Here is an 18,197-nt window from a genome sequence, read left to right on the forward strand (position 1 = left end):
TGCAGCCAATATCGTATTAAACATGCACAACACTGAAGTTAGGCGACACTGTATAATCAACTACCTATGAACATCAGTCATGTCAGTTAGTATAATATAAAATCAGAAAATCAAATTATGATAAAAGCAATTAATGCCAAAAAAAATAAACAACTAATTAAAATTATTTTTTCCTGTTATATCATTTATAAAAGAAATTGAAATAGTGCCATTATAATATCTGATTATCTTGTTTTTTATTAATTTAAATTCGTTTAGTTTTGGGTCAGTATAGCCAGTGATTTTTTTTTAGGAGATGCCTCATGAGTTAAGGGTGTATGTCTCGATTCTGAATTGCCACCAAAGATGCTTTTCCTTGTAAGTGGGGTGAAATAAGTATTATACTTGTGACTTTGTTTTTGATTTATGGTAAAACTACTAAGACTACCTGCCATTGTTCAAAATTTTGAAATGCTGACTAGAAAGCAAGTAACAAAAATGCAGAAACCAACATCAACTCTTGGGCTATTTGGTATTGACTAGTGTTTTTTTTTTTTTAAACATAGTGTTATGTTTATTACTTTAATTAAAGGTGTAAAAATGTATAAAAATTAATATCTTTGCATTTGGTTAAGTTGTGATATACAATTTGAACAACTGTTTTCTCTGGTGCTAGGTAAATTGTTATACACCTCGTACTTTCCTGAATTTATATCCTAGTATAAATTGTGAGAAGTAGTATATTTCAACTGGCAACTCTCTAGTTATGAAACAAGAGCATTCACTATATCATAATAGTTTGTTGGATTTTTTTTGCCCTGTGATAAATTACAAATATAAATGAACTAATTAATTGTCAGTTAACAATAACATAATCCAGAAACAGATATAGTATTAAAATTTATAAGTATCTATCATTTTGTTTAGGTAACAAAGCAGAAAACACAACATGTAGATTTTTTTGCCATGGTATAGTGACTCAAAGAATGGTTTAGTTTTTTGGGGTTTTTTTCCAGTTCAACTACAGGCTTTTCGCTCAGCTTTGTCATCTCTTGACCAATATGAGATCTAATTACAGTTTTGAACTCAAGAGGTCAAACCCTTTTAATTGACTATTTGCCCAAAGTCTCATGTTAATTTACTTTAATCCTGTCTAAAAGAATTTCAAATTGAGAGTAAGCTGGTACAGATCCCAATGAGTAATAATATTGAGTCAGATGTATATACATCTCATGTTTAGTATTACTCACACACAAAAATATAGCTAATAAAAAAAAAAAAAGGGAAAAACAAGTCTTGCAGATTAATGTACTCTAATTTTGCCTAAAAGAAGTTCAACTGCTGTAACAATTGAGGGTTCCCTCTTGCTTTTCTATATTGTGTTTGGTATCATTTGTAATAATATGAAAATATATCACATGATTGATTATGTATAAATAAGCTATGATTGAAATATAGCTTTCCTAAGACCTAGAGAAAAAAAAAAAATTGTGTTTACAGTATCTCTACTGACTCTGAACAAAGGATCCTGGCCCTAAAAGTTTCACTCCTTTTAAAAATATCAATATGATAGTTTGGTGACATTTTCACCCATTATTTAATATAAATTTAATCGGAACTAAGGAGAGATTGTCAAGCAAAAACACATTGTAATGGATGTTTGTTTTTTTAATGAAAAAAAACTGTATTTAAGAATTAAATAAATTTTTACAGTACACATTATGATCCTCAAAATTTGAGTGTAAGTCGTGTTTACCTGTGGAAGCTATATTTATTATAAATAACTCCTAAATAAATATATTTTAAATATACAGTTTCAAGTACACATTAACAATATTTCCAAAAAAAAATTTTTTTTAATTCATTTATATAGTATAGGTAATATGGGCTCATGCACATCAAATGTGCATTCCCAGTGGTCTGGTGTTGGTTAGGTATGGCCCAGTCAGGATTAGAATCATCTGGCAATGAAGTGATGCATTCTTACTGCATACACAATGTACAGATCAGATACCACTAGGTTTTAGTTGAAGCAATCCACCATGTCACAAGTATATGAATATATATCACAGTTTGTCCTTCAAACTGAGGAATTTCTCCTACCTACTATCCTCCAGATGACATTTTTCTAGGAGTCAGGTTTTAGTTGGAAATAGTCCAACTGAGTAAATGTGTTCTGGCCACTGTCTCTCCTCCTACAATGTATTGGATGAAAAATGCCCAATGGTGCCAGGTTTTGGACTACAGGTGCACCACAAGTTTGCAATCCCTCTTTCTAATGTCTGCTGGTTGTCATTTCCTGCCAAATCTCATGTTGGATAAATCATATGTATTCCCATTTGTGTATGGTTGGGTATTCTCCTCCTCCTACTGTAGACTAAAAATGGTTGTTAAAAAAAATAAAAACATTCTGTAAATAGGAAGATTAGTCTCTTGACAATAATCTGTTACTCTAATGTAATTTGTTAAGGACCCCAAAGTTTAATCAATGAGGAAATTACAATAATCACCCAGATATAGACTCAAAGTATCAGAGGTTATAAAACAATTATTAATGACCTTTAATTTGGGATGGGAATATTATGAAGATGGATTGTTAACATTGCTAACTCCTGAAAGAATAATGATAAAGTGATAATCAACATTTGCTAGAATCTTCAAAATTTGTAGTGATCTCTATTGTATACCATAAGATTATTATTTTTAAACAACTGTAAAGCTCAATAGCATGTAAGATTGGTCAGTATAAATAAAAAAATAAACAAGACCATTGGCTTAAGTTGTTTTTTTTATTTCTTTCTCTTTTATGTTGAATAATAAAATTTTCCACTTAATGAAATTACTTCATTACTCTCTGACACATTTTGTATTAGACATTTATATATTTAATATTTCAGCTTCAGTTGATTAAGTAGTTGGAAATAAATTTTAAATGTATAAAAAAATAATGTTAATTTTTATAGCATCCCAGTATTATTGACTAGCTTATTATACATTTCTTTCTCTTATATATTATAACCATAATTTTTAAGCCAAAAAAACAAAATTCAACAAAATATGCTGCATTTTTTACAAAAATGATCCTAGGGCACAAACTACAATGTGGGATTACAAAATGTATCCTAGGTTTTGGAGGTAACTAAACTAGTAGGGCCCACATTGTGGTGGGGGTACACTGTCTATCAGCCTTAACCTCCAATTCACTACTCTCATAAAAGAAATAGACACAATTAGATTAGAAATTAGGAGAGCAAGATGTGGGTGCTAAAGTCCACAATGTCCCACATCTGTATTGTCCTTCACTGCCTGCAGACAGTTGTGGGAAGATGAATGCTCTCCCAAGTTAAAATAAGAATAAGATAAAAAATAAGGAAGTAAGGTACAACCATTTGGGTGCAAGTAAGATTAAACTTACCTTTTGAGGTTAGCATTCCTTCCCCAAATATGGTAGAGGCACTAATTAACACAACATTGAACCACATCAGTACACTAAGTTTATTGTGACTGTCGTGCTTTTATATGTGGCTCAAGATGTACATCTGCATAAAGTAGTGCCAAGTTCTTAAATGACCTTATCTGGATTTGCATAGTTTTCAATAACTATATTTTCATAATAGTACAAATGTAAATTTGCTATACAAATTGAATAGTTAGTTTCTATTGGAACTCCTATCTCTTGTTTAAAGACCTGTTTATTGAAAAATATATATAATTAGTATAAATATGGAAACTTAATATATCTTATGTTTTTGGAACTGTTTTCCAGTTCTATAAAAGGATAATGGTGTTCTATTAATGAATTTAAAACAAAGATCAAATCTTGTAATGGTATTATAGTATATAATGTTATAAAATAAATACTATTTATCTGCTCACCCTTTTTTAGACATTCTAAAATAGGATGGATATTTTATATTATCCAAAATGTATGTCTTTTATTGTTAATGCTTACATTTTCTATCTTATCAAGTAAAATATTGAGTAATTTATTTAATAATGTAGCCTGTTGCTTGATAATTGTTTTATTGATTTGGAATAGCATAAAGAAACTGTGAGTCTACATAAGAATAATGTTTAGAAGAAAGTTTATACTTCAACAAAATTATTAATTACTGTAACTTTGGATTGGTTGACAAGTTTAAAAGTTTGTTTAATTGATGCATAGCATTTTTTGCAAATTATACCAATGTTACAGTTTGCTTTATCAATAGGAACTATAACATATTTTTCTTGTAGTTCTTGAATCTTATTTTTTAACTGATGAAATGATAAATTGTATTGTATTTTTTAAAATTTGTGTGGGATAATTTTATTTCTTAAGTACATATAATTTCCATTTTAAAAACCATCTAGATTAATAAGCTGTAATATAATTTTAAAATATATTCAATATTTTTTCAAGAGATTTTAGTATATTATTTTTATTACATTTTGTTGTTGTTTTGTATTTAGTCCCTTTTTTTATTATTTCATGTAATATTTTGTCTTTTTATAATATCTAAATTACTGGTAATAATATGTTTATGAAAAGTATCAACAAATAAACTATTTTCACATTCACAAGGTAAATTATTAGCATCATCTACATTTAAATTAGCTAAAAAACTTTTACATATTAATGGACCAATTGAAACTTCATATTTATAACTGATGATAGGTCTTGCGTTTTTACAAGGAAAAATATTTATTGTTTATAGATTGAATAGTTTTAGATATCTGTAAATCATTGAATATTTTTATGCCTGAAATTAATTATCAAATATGAAGGTTTTAATTTCCATTTCTCTTTTTCAAAACTTGAAACATCATTAACTCTTAATTGATATTTTATAATGTCGACAAGTAAGTGTTTTGCATGATCATATCAAAAAATATATTTATTTATTATATTAATTAATACTTTTATTTTGGGAAGATTAAGTTTGTTTTTTTAAATAGTTTATGTATACTAATGCTAGTATATAAACTATTATCAAAATAAGTACACAATTCTGAAAAATTAACCCATTTTACTTTATTTCTGTTACCTCTCATTTTCTTATTTTATGAATAAAGTTATCTATAAAGAAAAAAATTAGCAGTACAGTTATCATTGCTCAAATTCAAAGTAGTAGAATTATTAAAATTGTGGTTTAATCCATAAAGATATAATGTTTTTAGTTTTAAGATGTAAACGTTTTCTATTTGAAGTCTTCATTAACTATTTCTAACATAGTTATCTTAACTCAGGTTAAAAGGATGAATCATGAAATGTTGCAGGTCTATAGAATTCATTAAATTGTTTTTAACTTAATCTATGTAAATTTAATTGAATATGTAATGGGTTCGAGGTTTGACTCTCATATTCCATATAATTAATCAGAGTTGGGATTTACTGTTTTAGATATACACACACACACACACTGATTTTTGGATATTTGCTCCCAATCTGACCCTGCATTATACACACATTCTGTTTGTCACCTTTCTTAAAATCATTTACATCCATGCATTTACTTTGTTTTTAAAGCCTGTTGTTTCCTTAAGAAATTTATGTGAAACTTATTTTTGGTCTCTTTTCTGTAAAATTGCATATTTGTAAAACTTATGAGCTAGTTTTGAATGTAAATACTTGTGCAAAACGTTTAGTCAAGATTTATGCATGTACGTTTAGTAAACTAAAACTGATGTTTTGTTTCAGTCATCAAACAGAGAATGCAGATGTTCAGTAGTCCTTACAAAAGCTGCCTTGATTGTGTAATGAGAATATGGCAGAAAGAAGGTTTATGGGCATTCTATCGCAGCTATTCAACTCAGTTGACTATGAACATTCCTTTTCAAAGTCTCCACTTTATGACTTACGAGTTCATGCAAGACTTAACAAATGATGAACGATTATACAATCCAAAGGCCCATGTGGTAGCAGGGGCTGTTGCTGGAGGTTTTTCTGCTGCTGTGACTACCCCTCTTGATGTATGTAAGACTTTACTGAACACTCAGGAACGTGAAACTCTTCACTTGACCAAGCAATCCCATATAAATGGTTTGTTTAATGCTGCTATGACTGTATACAAGTTTCGTGGTCTTGGAGGATATTTCCAGGGTTTACAAGCTAGAGTGGTTTCACAAATGCCATCAACAGCAGTAGCATGGTCAGTGTATGAGTTCTTCAAGTATGTGCTTCGGTGCCAGCGCTCACTGACTGATCAAACCCATGAACATTCAAATCCAACACATATACAAGAGGACCTCTTACCTTCAACAGCAGTGAATATGGCTCCAACACACATAGGATAGGTAGGAAAAATAGTTCTTAAACTTAATTGAGTACTGTTCACTGAAAGGTTATCATGAGGTATAGATTAACATGTACATGTGTGTGTATTAAAAATAGTCAAAACTTATTACATAAAGCCAAATTATTGCTGAAAATGGCTGAGTATTTTTAAATCTTTATTTAGATTAATATTTGTACTCAAAAATGGTTTTAGTGTACTTGTTATATTAATTTTATGAAATGTTTTTGAATTATCTTTCATACAGTATATCTGTGCAGTTTAAATTTACCTGTTTTGGATTGTGTCAAAAGGTAAACAAAGACATAGAAAACTAATACAAAGTTTTATCAGCTAAATGAACATTTAAGCAAGCTTTTATATATTTCACAGAGTATCATAGCCCCAAAATGGAACTTTTCGTTACTGTACTTGAGTTAAGCCAGTGTGTACACTTTAACATGTGGAATGGTGTTTTAAAATTTCCAGAAAATATGAAAGGCAACAAGAAACTTATCTTGTTCAAAAAACCTTGTAATTTTAGAAAAAGTAATTTTTATGATAGTACACTTATAGAATAGAATTTGATAGTTTTTAACATTTAGTATATTTTTTCTTCTGCCTATTAACCTTGTGTTTCTTCAATCTCATTTTAGTTCCTAGAAACAAAAAAAAAGAAAAAAGTCTCTTTATCAAGTCAACAAAAGCATAGTTTACTGGGTTGTTTAAACTTTTTTGGTGGAATCGCAAACCATGATCAAATCAAAGTTAGTGAAATCCTATCAGAGAATCTTTATTTTAGTTAAAATATCAAAGAGCAGTGGAGGTTGAAATGGGAAAAAAAAGCTGCTGCTTAGTCTGGCATTGATAAAGAATGGAAGATGGTATTTCATTATTACCATGTGAAAATCCATTCTCTACAGATGTATGGAGCTTGATGAACAGAGATATATTGAGTATTCCAGTAATGAAATTCTGAGTGCTTTGTTGTCATTGTCTGTTATTCACACAAATTTACTACCCTATGTTCTTACACCTCTTTCAAAATAATTTACCTCTATGAATGCATGTCTATATGTATATAGAGAATCAATATTTTTTTGGCTACAACTTGTCTTCTTGTTATGCTGTCTAATGCAGGAGGTTCAACAAGTATAGAAGGCAGGTTAAGATTCTACCATAAATTAATTGGTAGGTGTTATATCCATGGATGTTGCACAGACTATTCTTAGCCACTATGGCCCAATATACTTTTGTTTACCAATCATATTCTTCTACATCAGTTTTTCTTGCAATTTCTCTGAGTGTCTGATTGTGTTACTCAAGCTAACTATTGCTACAAGAACTATATTCAGCTGTAGTTTTGAATTCATTGTTAGTTTTCACACTTATTAAACTCGCCTCCATTTTTATTGTATTGCCTTTTAGCTTTTAGGAGTTGTGTGAATTTCTGTATGCAATGTACTTATTGCACCAACACTAAATCTTATAAACTCATCAATTATATGTAGATATACCATAAACTATTTCCCATTTCATGTAAGTCTAACACTAAAGTTTCATTAAAATCATTAGCTACGGGAAATCGTACTGTTGGATTAGGAGGCTATTTCTTATGTTTGTAACACACCTCACAGTTCACAATATTTGTATGGTTTTAAAAATTTCCACATTCTTTATGCCAGCATTGTCTGGTAGTTTTCTTGGATATTCTGGTGATGCGTGGCCATACTGACAATGCAGTTTGATCAGTAGTTTTTTCTAATTGACTTTGCTTGTGTTATCATTGATGGTCAAAATTTCTGATTCTGTTACTTCCATTTCATTACTACCAAACTTGCTGTCACTACCAACTAATATTTTAGCCTGTTACCTTTCATTTATCTTCACATTCGTTTTCTGTATTATAATAGCTAAATATACACGCACGTACGCACACCACACACACTAAAGTCCTCTTGATGTGAATTCCAGTGTTACAGGTTTGCCAAACATCATCATTGCAAATATCTAGTTTTTATCTGAGTTCTTGTAGGAGATGTTTACTATGCATAAAGGTGTATCTGCATTCACTACTTCTTTGTTGGCCTTGCATGTTGTTACTTCTGTTTTGACAGTTAAAGTGACATTTTTATATGATACTGATTTTGCACCTTCTCCAAACTTGAAAGTTTTGTCATTAACTGTGTTAACAAAAGTAGCTCTCTATTTCCTTTCAAAGCCATCAGTGCCACATTTGTCCACATGCTGTTCTTGTACATGCAGTATCAATTAGAATGGAGCAAAGTTCCTCTATCTTAAATATTTCATTATGTGATGTCTCTTTTTTTGAAAATAAAGTTATATTATAAACTTCACTTCCATTGTCATCTTCATCTACACAAGCAACCTGTTCAGTTTTTTTGTGGACAATCCTTGGCCCAATGGAACACTGACATTTTATTCTTCTATCATATTTGTCTAATGGGCTGGTTCTCTTAGGTGCACTTTTTTAGTTCTTTTGTTTATTGGAGGTTAACAGCTTTGCTGAAAGTTTTATTTTATGTCAGAATCTAGAGTGGATGTTTCCTTTACAAGCTGCCTCTTATTTTATCATTATGCTTTCTCTTGCTGCTCAAAGCAGTTTCACTATTACTTGACCAAAAGTTCTCTAAAATATGGACTTCATTTAAGAATATTAAATCTAGTGTTGCTGTCAGCACAGGTTTTCTGTCTCTTTGTATAAAATTTACACTGTCCATAAGGTTGAATGACAAAACACCATCCATTTTATACTTTTGTAGCTAATGTATTTTTGGGTTTACTGTATAAATTGAATTTTGAGTATGCCTTATAGGTTAAATCTATATCTTTTTTCATAAACAACAAATTAAAATTTTTGATCAAAACACCCATTCCATATTCTGAATTTAAACTACTTACACTAATTTCAAGTGTCTTCACTTTCACCTGGCCAGTTAGTGATAAAGTAACTGCCAAAGCTTGTTTTTTTCTCATCAAGATCCATCATCAGCCTCCATACTTCAACTTCGTTTTCCAAGATCTTGTAGACTGTATCCAACTCTAAAGCCAGTGGATTCTTGTAACTGTTACTTTGAGCCATGCTATGCTACCAATTAATATTCACAACTTGGGTTTAAGTACAATAAATATAAACTCGTATACTGAACAAAACTCGCCTTAAAAACTTATTTTACAGGACTTGCCCATTCTGATTCAATCTACTGTGCATGCTCAAAGGATAGTGGGGAAAATTAGTGCAAATAAAGTAGTCAATATCTGTATTGGCAATATAGTTAACAAAATTACTTACTAGAAAGCAGAGAAGACAATTTGTAAAAGAAAATTCCTATCTCTGATGCTACTAAAAAGCTATAACATGTACTAACCTCCAGATTTGGAAACACTTTGCTGTCTTAAGAGAATAAAAAACATTGGCTTTACTCACAATATGACTACATATATTTAACAAGTTTTGTATTACATGAGAGCTAAACCAAAAATATAACTTAAAAGTAGGAAGACTCAAAACCTATGAAAGTAGTGTGTTTTGGGAAGCCTGTGAATACCACTTATTTCATCATCACTGAACAAGCTGTGTTAAAGTTAACAAAAATAAACAGCTTAGAAAAAGAAACCATGAATAGTTTGAATGACTTTTACTTCATTTGTTTTGCAAATAAAACATGGTAGAATATTGTCATATTTTTTAAACATTTAATATAAAATTGGTTCACTATTTCCAGTTTGAAAAAATTATTAAAATTTCCAAGAAATCTGTTTTTTTTTCTGAACATTTTAAATGCTAATAAAAGGACCCTTGAACCTCAAACTCTGAACCCTTATGCAAGCTCTGATACACCTTTTTATTCAAAAATACTTTAAAATTGATATTTATCATTTTGTAATGTTACTTGAATGTAATTCACAAAGAAAATAGAAATACTTTAGCTTTCATTTCTCAATCGTTCTGCAAATAACACTTATCGAGTTTTTTTTGTTTTTTTAGTATTTTCTCAATTCAAAGCACAGGTTTATATTTGCTAAGAAGCTATCTTTCCTTGAATATAATTATCAATGTTTTATTTCTTGTGATTTTCCTTCACCACATTTTATTTGTATATTCTCTTGGGTCTCACCTTTTTATAACCTGATAGCACATGTTTGAACAATTGCTGTTGAAACTAATATTTTGAAATACCTACAGCCAAATCTTAATACAGTTGGATAGAGCAGATTATAAACTATTTAGGTCAAAGTAAATAAATTAAATGGTGTGAGTAATAATGTATTGTTTTATTGGAAAGTGACAAGACCTAGAGAATAAAACACATCTTATGTTTATAGTTACTTGAGATATTCCTTTTGTTACTGAAGATGGTTTTCTGATTAAAAAAAAAGTTTTAAGACTATGAAAAGTTTTTAAATGATAAAAAATAATGGATAGGACTTGTTTTATATTTGGAAAGTGACACCAAATGGTTTTGATACAAATCTTTGTTCATTGAATATTACTATTATGTTTATTATTTTCAAATAATGCACAAAATAAAATAGCCTATATTTTATTCAAAGTAAAGTATATTTATTAGATGCAAGTTGATTTTAACAAAAAAATAATTACTTAGTTTGATCTATTGCCATTTTTAGGGTTCAGGTCCTAGGCTACCTATAAATCTTTGTCACTTTTTGCCAGACTTTTTACAGTTTTATAACTGGATGTTGTGACTGTTACAGTCAGTAAAATAAAATATGAAAATATGTTAATGAATATCAATTACATTGAAACTAACTGGAAACACAAAATGTAATTTTCAGATAAGCTCTAAAAATTTGTGAGTTTGAAAATGAAAGGAAGTATTTTTAATGATTTTTTTTCAATATAGTGTGCAGTACTTGTTACAATGATATTTTGGAAATTTCATAACATAAAGAATAATAGCAAAACTAAGTCAAATTGTGATGTTTAAAGCCATACTAAATATCATTTAGTGTTGTTTTTTATTAAATTATTTTTACTGTGAGGAGATAAACCCCTTATTTACTAGAAGTTAATAGCCCAGAGGGCTTGCTTTTCGCTCTACCTACCATTTATTTCGTAATAATGTTATTTGACCAAATGCTGTTAACTTTCAGATATTCTAATACTAGTGCAAGTAATATTTTATAGTGGTTCTAAACTTAATATAAAAAAAAAACATTTATAAAACTTGCAGAGAACTTTTAATCAATGTTTTGCATGTACATAAATACATCCATTCTTATAAATTTTATCACAATTTTCATCACAAAAACAATTCTGACTTGATAAAGACAAGAAAAACAAAGTATATTTTTGAACACCATATAAGGCTTTTAAAGAATCCTGGTCAACCCAAACATAGATGCCTTTATATAGATAATTTTTTTTCCAGCTACATAGTTTCATTAATAAACTGTTGCTGGAAACTTTAATTTCTAAGTAGCAATGTATGTGATAATCAACTTTAAAATTACTCTGTGTTAGGTGAAAATTCTGTTACTACCAGGGAAAGTGCATGTGCCATATTTAGCTACGTTATATATCAACTGATGCTCATTAAAAAAAAAGAAAGTGTTCCTTAATCTCGCTTGTACTATAACAGAAGTTGAGTATGTAAATGAGCTTGTGTTATAATGCTTTGATTGTGTAACACACCTCAGTAATTTGTTTTTTACAACCATCATTTTTATTGGTGTGTGTACAATGGCAAATTATGATTTTTTTTCAAAAAGGTTTTAACTCTTCCTTCCACAGGCATGTACATTTCTCCCTGTAGACCACATGGGCATATATGTGGAACACACTACAAAACCTTTATTTGAACCTTCAAAAGTGTGATATTAATGATGTGTCAGTTTGGAATTTTGTAACACTGTATAAAAGGTATTCCCTTTAAATCTCAAACAATTTTCAAATTTAAGATTATAAAGTATTAAAACATCTTTTTGTTTATTTGATAGTACAGTATAGTTTATATATAAACACTGAAGTAAAAGTTACACAATTATTTTCAGTTTTCTTAGTAAACTTATGAAAGAAAAAATACTCATTAATTTTTAATGCCTTTATTGAGTATAATAACACAATAAATGTGTTTATACAAAATTTTAATTATATTGGGACTTAGATTATATCAAGAAACATGTTATATTGCAATAATTTAGCATTGAATCATCATGTTATATGTTGTACAATTTTATTTTTCCAGAACCCAGTTTTATACATACAGTACCAAATGTTTGTGGTTAGTGGGATGAGTCTTACTAGAGGATATAAGCATTTTTCTTATTTTTTAACTCATTGACTTTAATATATATATTCAAGGTGGAATTTCAGAAAATTACTTTGTGTCTGCTAAGAGACCTTTTACATTTGTTGTGAAATGTGAAAATTATTCCTCAAAAATAAATGAGTCGTATCTTGTTATTATGAAATAGCAAAAGCTGCTTCATTTTAATAGGAAGTTTGAAAAGCAAAATATTTCAGAATAGGTCATATTTATTTACAAAATAAATTATATATTTTTTGTACATACGACTTTTATCGAGTTAATTAAATGTAAAAAGAAAATTTTTTTTTTACATTTTCATGTTTACTAACCAAAATATAAATTTTCTGCATTCAAAAATTATCAGTAGCTTTATATAATGTTTTTTATCTGTGTACAGTATATTAACTGTAGTCACAATAATGTAATCATGAATTTAAGTGTATTTTAGAGTGAAAAAAATATAAACATATTATTCTTTTTTCCTGTCATGTAAGTCAGTAAACCAAGTAAAATCAGAAGTTGCATACTATAAGTTTTATTACACTAATAAATATTTGTATTGGCTTACCATCACTTAGAGATAGTAATAACATGAAATGTTGTAGTAGACTTTGTTTAAACCTGTATAACAAAATGTTCTCTTTTTGTCTTTGCAAAGTAAAAACAAACAACCAAAAATTGTGTTGAACTCGAACTTTTTAGGGATTAATATGTGTATTATAAGATTAAGTTGTGAAAAATCAATAGTACAGTAAGTTGTAGGATGTGGATTTCAATACTGCAAACAATTTTTAAATTATTAAACTAATTTTCTTGTATTTTTAAATTGTCTTTATGCAACTAAAATACATTAAAGTTGTGAATGTGGTACATGTCTTTTAATTTTTCTTTTCTTTCTGAGAGTCATTTAGTTGTTTCACTTGTAAAATACTTTTTCTATTATGTCTATATTTCTGTGTGTGTGTAAATGTACTATTATAATATATTTTCTTTGTAAATTTTGACTCAAAAACTTGTACCTATCAGGTGGGGGTTCTAATTTGTGAGACCAAAACCCAACATATATTGTGCAAAGAACAATCAGCATGGTAATCCATCAGGTGTCTAGGGTGCATGCATTTTAAGTCAAAAATTGCTGATGCCTGTACAGGCATAGAATGCCCTTTGTTTCATGTATTGTAAAAGGTAACTTAAAAAAAATATCTGAGGCTGTTGGCATTTCTGAAAAAGTCTGAATTTATCATTAAGAATATATGATTGATATTTTGGTGTTCTTATTAAAGCATGTGTATTTATAAAACATTAGGAAGTGTAATTCAGAAAAGATTGACCATTACAAGTTTAAACCATGAATATTAGTTGTACATTTGATATCTAAGGATTATTTCATAAGTTGTAAATATAAAAGGATATATTTCAGTAAAAAATTTTCCCATGAAACTTTAAAAAGGAATGAAAATGAATTATAAAGTTTAAACATTTTTGGTTACTCATGGTTGGCATAAGTCTATTTACCAGATGGTAATTAAAACTCTTGATTGTATACATAGTAAAAGAAAAGTATAGTATGCTACAATTTTGTAAAAAAAATATGGTGAAAAAACTAAACCATGTCTTAGTTACTTCCAAAACTGCAAATTACCATCTTGAAATCTATAAGTAATATTAGTGTTCTTAAGGGAAATGTACATTTTTGGTTCTGCAGTTGCAGAAAACTGGAGGAAATACTATCAGTGTTAGAAATACGGTTGCAGACAGTGTGTTGTTGTGTAGCTTATTATAAGTTGCAACTTTAATGAGTTTTAATTAATTTTATGTTAGAATATGCTGAAAACTGGTTAAATTTAAATGATTCTGTATTATAAATTTGAAATAAAATTCAATTATTAAGAACTTTATAAAAAAAACATTATTAATACATATTTTTTTTAGTCATTGCAGCTGTTAAGGGAATATGAAACAAATGTCTAATTACTGCCATTGTTCTGATTAGCATTGTTATAGAGGAAACTTGGAGTATGGGTCTAGAAAGTGATGCTTTTCTTATCAAAATAATACTAATGTGAAGAATAATTAAGGTAGATCTTCAAGTTGCAGCAAGTAACTAAGGCATCTGTAAAGATTTTTGTTTTATTTTAACAGGAATGTATTCCTAATCTTAAAAACTTGTATAATTAAAAGAACAATATATTGAGCATTTACAGCATTTTTTTCATTGACACATTTTAGTTATTTAAAATATAAATTATGAATATAATCAGTTTTAGTATATTTTTTTGCAGGGAAAGAGATTCCTTTATTCTAGATTTCTAGTTTTCTTTTTTTATAAAATTAATTTTTGCAGTAAAATTATGTAGTATTGATCACTTTACAGAAATGAAATATATGTAAAAAGTAGCGCTGTTCATAGAAAAATCAAATATATCTTTTTGTTTTAAATGTGAATGCATAAGAACATTTCTCAGTTTTGTTTACTGCCTCAAAATTATAATGTATACAGAAATCTGCTATTGGGGCAAAAATTAATTAATTTGTACAAAAAGGTGTTTTATGATATTAAACCTGCCAACATTGATTCACATACTTGACAATTTGTTTGCAGTATTAATAATAAATAAATAAATAAATTATATAAATAAAACGTTGAATAGTGTTTATACAACTCTTTTTGACAATTTTTATCTTTAAATCCTAGTAACTGGAAACGTGACTTGGTGTGTTCTGTTCAGTTAGCAAATAACACTTCTTTTTCTAAAATAGCGGCACAGTTCTGAATTCAACAAAAATATTAACCAAACTATTTATTAACAGTTAACATAAATAACTTCAGCAAATATTTCAGCTTTTTTAGAATTTAATATCTATTAAAGTTTTATCAGAAGTGAGAACTGTGCAAGAATTATTTTATTTCTGGATGTAAGACAAGTGCTCATTCTAGAACAGAAGAAAAGGGTCTAAACCAGGGGTGTGCAACAGGCGGCCCGCGGGCCACAACCCGGCCCGCCAAGCCATTTAGTGTGGCCCTAGTTGTTGTAATCTAACCATGTGGCCTGATCTGTAATCCAACGCAAATGGAATATTTTTAAAAGCATCGATCCTACGGGATTCCCAGGCTTCGACTCGACAAACTTCTAAAATTATCTTTGCTAGAGAGGAGCAGGCCGAATTCGATTGGTCGGCCTCCTTAGGGCATGAATAGGTGACGTGCACTAGCACTATTGTCTACGACTCAACGTCATGTCCTGAACCTCGCCTTCGCCCGCTGGCGACAATTTTCCCTAACCTCTGCTGTCCGTCATTCATTATTGGTGAAAATTTTATTACCTTTTACAGTTACTACAAGAGATTGAAGGTAAATTGATTATTATTTAGCATATTGTTGTGACTTTACTGAATTTATTAAAATTTTTGCTTTCAGATGCATCTGATTCTATGTACAGTGTGACCTCGTTATTCGCGGGGCTTACGTCCTCCCGCGAATAGCGAAAAACCGCGAATATTGGACGCAGTTTTAAAACGTATATGTATGCGATTATATACTATATGAAATGCTTCCCAAACACTAATGATACTTATACTCATTGATGCAGTAATAATGTAGCAATATTGCATACTGTTATGTATTTCACTAAATTGTACCGTGCGTTACCGGGCTGTGCTTTGCCGTTTGCGTTGTTGGGGAAGCTGAGGCAGTCAGCCAATAGCAGTCCAATCTTGTTTGGTGAAGACGACAATTGATAAAAACGGCTTGATTGAGTAAATACAACAGAAATCTCCTCGAAAAGCCCTTTCAGTCTCTGTGACCTACAAAAACGCAGTTCGCGCATAACCCGCGAATATGCGGGGCCGCGAATGGCGAACCGCGAATAGGCGAGGTCACTCTGTATTTTGCTATTCTCAATTAATTTAAGTACCGGAAGGCTATGATCGGGATGCCAATTTAGAAACGTGTTTCTGTCCATAAGAAGTTCCATGTGTAAATAAATTCTATGTTTTTTCTACTTTGCTATTTTCGTGAGAATACTTTTTTGTTTTGATTTCAGGGCTAGTAAAATGTCAGCAGTTAAGAAACGAAAAATTGATGATGAGGGAAGGTTATTCAACAGTGAATGGTGCACAAAATATCTTGTTGTCCCACATAATCAAGGTGTTGTCTGCCTCGTCTGTCAAACTACAATTGCAGTCATGAAAGAGTACAATATTAAGCGACATTACGCAACTAAGCACTCCTCCCAGTTTGATGAAATTGTTGGTCAGGCACGAAAGGACAAAATTGAACATTTAAAACATCCATTGAAAAGCAACAAGGTGTTTTACCACTTTCAAGAAAAATTCAGAACTGGTGACAAAACTGAGTTTTAAGCTTTGTGAATGTATGGCAGAAAAGGGAAAGCCTTTCAGTGATGGAGAATTTATTAAAATTGTTTAACAATATTCACAGAATATGCATGTCCAGAGAAAAAATATTTGGTGGAGCAAACTAGCCTTTCCGCTTTACTGTCTCACGCAGGACAAAAGATCTTTCAGAGGACATCAAAGAAACTTTGAAAGAGAGATTGAATTCGTGTGAAGCTTTCAGTCTGGCTTTGGATGAAAGCACTGATATCAATGACACATCCCAACTTGTCATTTTCATCAGAGCTGTTACTGCAGGCTTTGATGTTTTCGAAGAGTTTTTAGATATGGCAAGCCTTTCCTCCACAACCACAGGACAGGATATTTGTGAACAAGTGCTTAAGGTTGTAGAAAAGTTTGAACTGAATCCTTATAAATTATGTGGTGTTACAACAGATGGTGCTCCTTCCATGACAGGTAGGACAAATGGATTCACCAAGAAATTTCTAACTGCAATTGGAGCACAAGACGTAGTTGTAAGCCATTGCATTATTCACCAAGAGAGCTTGTGCACCAAAGTTCTGGATTTTGCAGAAGTCATGAAAAATGTCGTCCAATGCGTAAATTATATTCGAACACGAGGATTAAATCATCGACAATTTAAAACTTTTTTAGATGAGCTGGACAGTGAGTATTCAGATGTTTTGTACTTCTCTGCTGTACGTTGGCTTAGTAGAGCTGCTACTTTGAAGAGATTCTGGAATCTGCGAGAGGAGATTAAGTTCTTCATGGAGAGCAAACGTCAGAATGTGGACTTCTTGAGCAATGAGAACTGGCTGAATGACTTAGCATTCCTCACAGACATTACACAGCATCTGTCTGATTTAAACTTAAAACTACAAGGGAAAAGTCAACTTATGAATAAGTTGTTTGAGCATATTTGTGCTTTTGAGAAGAAATTGGAACTTTTCCAGGTTCAGTTGAGAAGAGCCACATTGACCCATTTTACATGTCTTGCAACCAGGAAACTGGAATTTCCTAATCTGGATTGCACCAAATATGGAACCAGTGTACAAAAGCTGCGTGATGAGTTTGCAAACAGATTTCCAGATTTCAGACAAACTGAAATTAGATTGAAATTGTTCGCTCAACCTTTTGATTTGGCAGTGGAAGACAGTCCTGATGATTGCCAAATGGAACTCATTGAACTGCAGGCTGACATGGACACTAAAAGGAAATTCTCTGAAAACAGTTTGCTAGACTTTTACAAACTCTGTGTACGTGAAAAGTTTCCCAATTTGTCCCGTCATGCACAAAGAATTGCCTCCCTTTTTGG

The 18,197-nt window shown here is 30.3% G+C and overlaps 1 protein-coding gene across 3 annotated transcripts in view; it reads left to right on the top strand.

Moving 5' to 3' along the window:
• The window catches only part of LOC143240989 (mitoferrin-1-like), a 44,716-nt gene extending 29,549 nt beyond the window's left edge, over window positions 1-15,167 (top strand). Inside the window, exons 5-6 of one of the 3 annotated variants that reach the window (XM_076484374.1) lie at window positions 5,660-6,255; window positions 6,890-7,660. In XM_076484374.1, the coding sequence (XP_076340489.1) occupies window positions 5,660-6,255 (596 nt within the window). In that variant the 3' untranslated portion in view covers window positions 6,890-7,660. Of the gene's footprint in view, window positions 1-5,659; window positions 7,661-12,009 lie in introns of those variants that run through there. The other 2 variants (XM_076484375.1, XM_076484376.1) reach the window with 2 other exon arrangements.
• The last annotated feature ends 3,030 nt before the right edge of the window (window positions 15,168-18,197 follow it).

The sequence above is a fragment of the Tachypleus tridentatus genome, chromosome 13, assembly GCF_004210375.1.
Source record: "Tachypleus tridentatus isolate NWPU-2018 chromosome 13, ASM421037v1, whole genome shotgun sequence".
NCBI classification, from domain to species: Eukaryota; Metazoa; Arthropoda; class Merostomata; order Xiphosura; family Limulidae; genus Tachypleus; species Tachypleus tridentatus.